The sequence below is a fragment of the Solanum stenotomum genome, chromosome 3 (assembly GCF_019186545.1).
Source record: "Solanum stenotomum isolate F172 chromosome 3, ASM1918654v1, whole genome shotgun sequence".
Classification (NCBI taxonomy): Eukaryota; Viridiplantae; Streptophyta; class Magnoliopsida; order Solanales; family Solanaceae; genus Solanum; species Solanum stenotomum.
In genome coordinates, this window is record NC_064284.1 from 43592957 (window position 1) to 43597335 (window position 4379).

The window sequence follows — 4379 nt, forward strand, 5'->3', positions numbered from 1 at the left end:
CATCAACAACACAAATTCTAGGTTCACTACTTCCACTTCATGAGCTTCAAGGCGGCTCGTCTTGATAACTATGACCCGTGGGCTCCTTGGTGTACCTTTCAGTATATTCATTTTGCGCTTCTTATTCACTTTTTCCGCACAAGTGTAAACCTTTATAGACATTCAACAAGCACATCAAATCTCATTTAAATACACTTAGTTCTAGTATCAATCCTTAGTTTTACGCATCAAATGTGTCAATATTTCACGCCATATCAATGACCAAAATTAACAGAGCATGGTATACTCGAGAGGACTAGGTGTCTCCTCTAACTTTTATAATGACAAAAGAGCAGATCGAGAAGGATCAAAAGAGAGACCAAAATATGGCCAAAATGATGACCCAACTGGATATCTTGTCCAAAAATGTGATGGGTAGTGGGTTGAAGAGTGTAAATATTGTTGGTGTTGGTGTAGCAAACCCCGAGGAGGCACACTTTGAGGATCTTTATAATGAGGAAGTGAATATTCTTGCAAATCAAGGAAGAGGTTTCCGTCCGAGCTATCCAAGGCCAGACGGGAATCCAAGTTGGTAAAGAGAATGTTATGACGGCTGAAGAGATCGTGATAGAGAATGGCGCGACAATAGTGCTAATTGGAAGGAAAGGGATGGTGAAAAGGAAATATAAATTCCACCCCATGAATGTCAAAAGCCTAAGGAGCATAGGGTTGACCCGAAAAATTTTCGTACAAAAGACATGCTTGCACACATTCTCAATGAGGTAGAAGGGTCGGACAAAGTTTTGAAAGAAATGAAAGAAGACGTCTCCACCCTCAGTCAGAAAGTCACCTTTGACTCAGTGTCCATCAAACAATTGGAAATACAAATGGGTCAAATTTCATCTCATTTGAACCTAAGGCCAAAAGGGGGTCTACCAAGTGATACCTTGGCTAACCAAAAAAATAAACCTTCAAAGCGTACCGTTGTCATGCCATGACTTTAAATAAGGCGTATCTTGGGAGGCAACCCAAGTTTTACAGTTTATATTCCTGTTGTTTGAATAACATGTATTGAATGTGCAGGTTGAAAAGTTTGGAAAATGGCAACTAGGCGAGCGAAAATCCCAGTTGGCCACTCGCTGAACAGGTCGGCGACACCGATTTAGATCCCTGATGGAACCACCTAGCTTTCTAGAGGTCTTATAAAAATTTTTGGGTTAAAGTACAACTCGACGCATAGCCGAGTGGATCATGACCAAGACTTACATCACCGACTAACGCACGAACTGAAGAGTTTTAAAAGGCCAAACCATTTTAAATTCAAAATTCCCTTCAGCTTTATACATTTTAACTTCCGTACTATCACAATCTATCGTATTTTTGTTCTCGTACAGTCATTTTTACTTTTGTTTGGGATATTTTGCTTGGGGTGGACGTTTGGAATACATTGCTACCTAGCTTTTAAATTTTCGGCAATCAAAGGTTGGTTTTCCAAACTCCACTCTATAATTGGTTGAAATCAAATGCAATTATCATTTTGTTATTTTTATCTGTGCTTAATGTGATTTTGTTTATCGTATGGTAGTTTTATTGCCCATAATTAGTTGGAATCGTAATTATTTGGCCTTAAATGGTAATTTCCCATGTCGTTGATCGTTAAAATTGTTGGTTTGCGTTGAAAATGTTGTAGGTTTAGCGGGGTGAAGTGTCAATATCCTCGAATTGTGCTAATTGTCAAATTTTGCCCAATGATGGAGTGGTTGACTCATTCTTAAGGGAAAAAGACGTCAATTGGCCAATTTTGGCCAAATCGGGGGAAGTTTGAGTACCCCGTGGGCTTGGGTCTAATGGGTCTTTAGTGAAATGCATGTTGTGAGTGTTTAATTTTGTTTTCGTATGCTACGGGCTTTATTTTGAAGTACGGGGTACAAATCTGGCACGTTGGGCTATTCGGTGAGGTGGTCGAGCTCGCCATTCGGCAGTTCACCTAATGTCCCCTAGATTGCCCTTTAATTCTTTAAATTTGGAGTTTGAATTCTATAAATTTTGGCGATATGCCTCTGCTCGCTGAAAGTCCCTTTTGATCGCCCTTCTGTACCCCAAATCCTTGAACTTATTTTTTATTTTTTGGCGAGCTACTTCTAGTTCACCGAATGGCCTTGGGAATCACCGACCTGTGCTTATTTTATAATCATTTTGTTTTTGACCTTTCGGCGAGCCAAGAACCAAATGCGTTTAGAAAGTGTTCCTGCAACGCTTACACAAACATTTTCTCAACTAAATCTGATGTTTTCAACATTGTTTTGCAGGTATGGCTAGACCCAAAGTTGCTGGTAGGAATCAACAACCCTGGAAGAGGGCTTGAGGAATAGTTCTAGCTTATGAAACTGCTGCTTCCCGGGCATTTACTACGAAACTTCCTCTAAGAGGGGGAAAGGGAAAGGGAAGGGGCCTAGTTCAGCCGACACCTGCGGGGGGAGCTGCGACAGTGAGGGAATTTATTCCATGTACCTCACTCCCTCTGACAATGAAGGTAGATTTGAAGATAGTTCTCCGGCCTCTATCTCTGAGCCCTCTATCTCCGAGCTGGAAGATGATCAGTTATTAGAGGCTAGGAGAGCAGAACGATGCTCCAAGTCTTGGAATGATCCATCTAGGATCCTGGTGCCTCCGATGCCTTCTCCTCTAACCCCAGCTCTAGCTCCAGCGTAGACAGTGGTCCAGGCACCACCAGATTAGGGTCGTCCTCCCCGGTCACTAAACAGATTAAAGGTCGAAGGTTTGAGGACCATTTTAGAAGAAAAGAGGTTTTCCACTGATGGTGTGGTGGATAGATATCCGGAAGTGTGGACCACTTTGAAGTTCCACAAATTTAAGGTGTTTACAACGACCCGGGGCCCTTACATTCCTACTTGGGTCTAGGAGTTCTATTCGGCATACAAAGAGTTAATGTCGAAAGGTAAGAAGAAGGCAAGTGAATTCAAGTCGTTTAACGTTGTGATGGTTTGAGGCCGGTAGGTGAAGTGCAACAACTCGAATGTAAATGCTGTACTTGGGTGTTCCCGAGACTTCATGCAAGACTACCCGAATTTAGTTAAGAAGTAGATCCTAAGGGATCTGAAGGATTGGTTGGCACCCCTACTTGCTGATGCTACTCTAAGGTGGATTGAGGCAGGTTCAGAAATCGAGAAGTAGGACCTGAATGAAGCTGCTCGTTACTGGTTCAGTTTTATTAGCAGCATCGTCATGCCTTCCCAGAATGAGTACATCCTCCACCATCCGAATGCTACTTTTCTTGGGTCCATTATAGATCGACAGAGGTTGAATTTGGGGCTGCTCATTGAGTAAGTGATGGCCATGAGGGCCAAGCAGAGCCAAACCTCAGTGCCTGTCCTTGTCTTAACAAATTAGCTATGTCGACGTGCTTGTATTCGGAAGAATTAGAAGACGGATGTGGAGGTGACATGATATATTACCATATGAGGCAATTATACCCCCTCAGGCTGGTGGGCCTTCATGTACCTCTAGCCTTCTGTTTTTGATACTCCTATTTCTTCTGCTTCACCCTCTCCCACTACTTCTACTCCTACTACTACTTCCTGCCGAACCCTATCACCCAGAAAATACTGTATAAGATGGGCCATCTTGACCAATCTACTGATGTGTGTGCCTTCTAGGTAAGTGTCGTTGTGCCTTAGGTGATAGAGTGGGTAATTACTGCTACCTTGGCCCCGATCCGGGCTGAGATGAGGGAGCATAAAGAGCTTATTGAGGGCCACAAGTTTGCCTTGGATGCCGTTATAGTGAGGGTGGATGAGTGTGAGCAGAGACAGGGTGCTGCTGATGCTGTGACGGCCTTGAAGGCCAATATTGTTGGGCTGCACAAAGATGCAAACGAGCTGAAGTCCACTGGTTTATTGATGCTGTTTGGGATTGTAGAGATTCCTGAGATGCAAAGCACTGATATTCCAGCTAGTTTTGAGGGACCTTCGGCTACTACCACAGATGATATTAGAGATGATGATATAGATGTCGAGTCTGAGGAAGAGACAGATAAGGAGAAGTTGGGTATTAGAGATGAGGTTGTGTATGATGATTTTGCGGACCTTGAGGGGGGGTATGATGGAGACAGCTAGGCAGACATCGCTTAGAGATACATCTATGGTGGACTTTAGTAGAGCAAATGATGCTGTGGAGCCGGGCACTGATGCCCAGAAAGTTGCTGATGTGTAGACTTCACCCAGGTCTAGCTTTTGCTAGATGACTCTTTTGCCTCCCTTTCTGTTATCTTTTAGACTTTATTTCAGTTTCTTTGCATTTGAGGAAAACTGTTTCTTTTGTTTGGTGGGGTGAGGTATTTCAATACCCACCTCTATTGGGTTGTTTTTGTGAATATTGAT

The 4379-nt window shown here is 43.0% G+C and overlaps 1 protein-coding gene across 1 annotated transcript; it reads left to right on the plus strand.

Annotated features, from left to right (window-relative positions):
• The first annotated feature begins 3725 nt into the window (after positions 1-3725).
• LOC125858964 (uncharacterized) lies at positions 3726-4115 on the plus strand. Its single transcript, XM_049538719.1, has one exon. The coding sequence runs from the start codon at positions 3726-3728 to the stop codon at positions 4113-4115; it is 390 nt and encodes a 129-aa protein (XP_049394676.1).
• Positions 4116-4379: the final 264 nt, after the last annotated feature.

What these genes read in the sequence shown, in the direction of transcription:
- LOC125858964 (XM_049538719.1), top strand. Translation starts at nt 3,726, where the DNA reads ATGAGGGAGCATAAAGAGCTTATTGAGGGCCACAAGTTTGCCTTGGAT.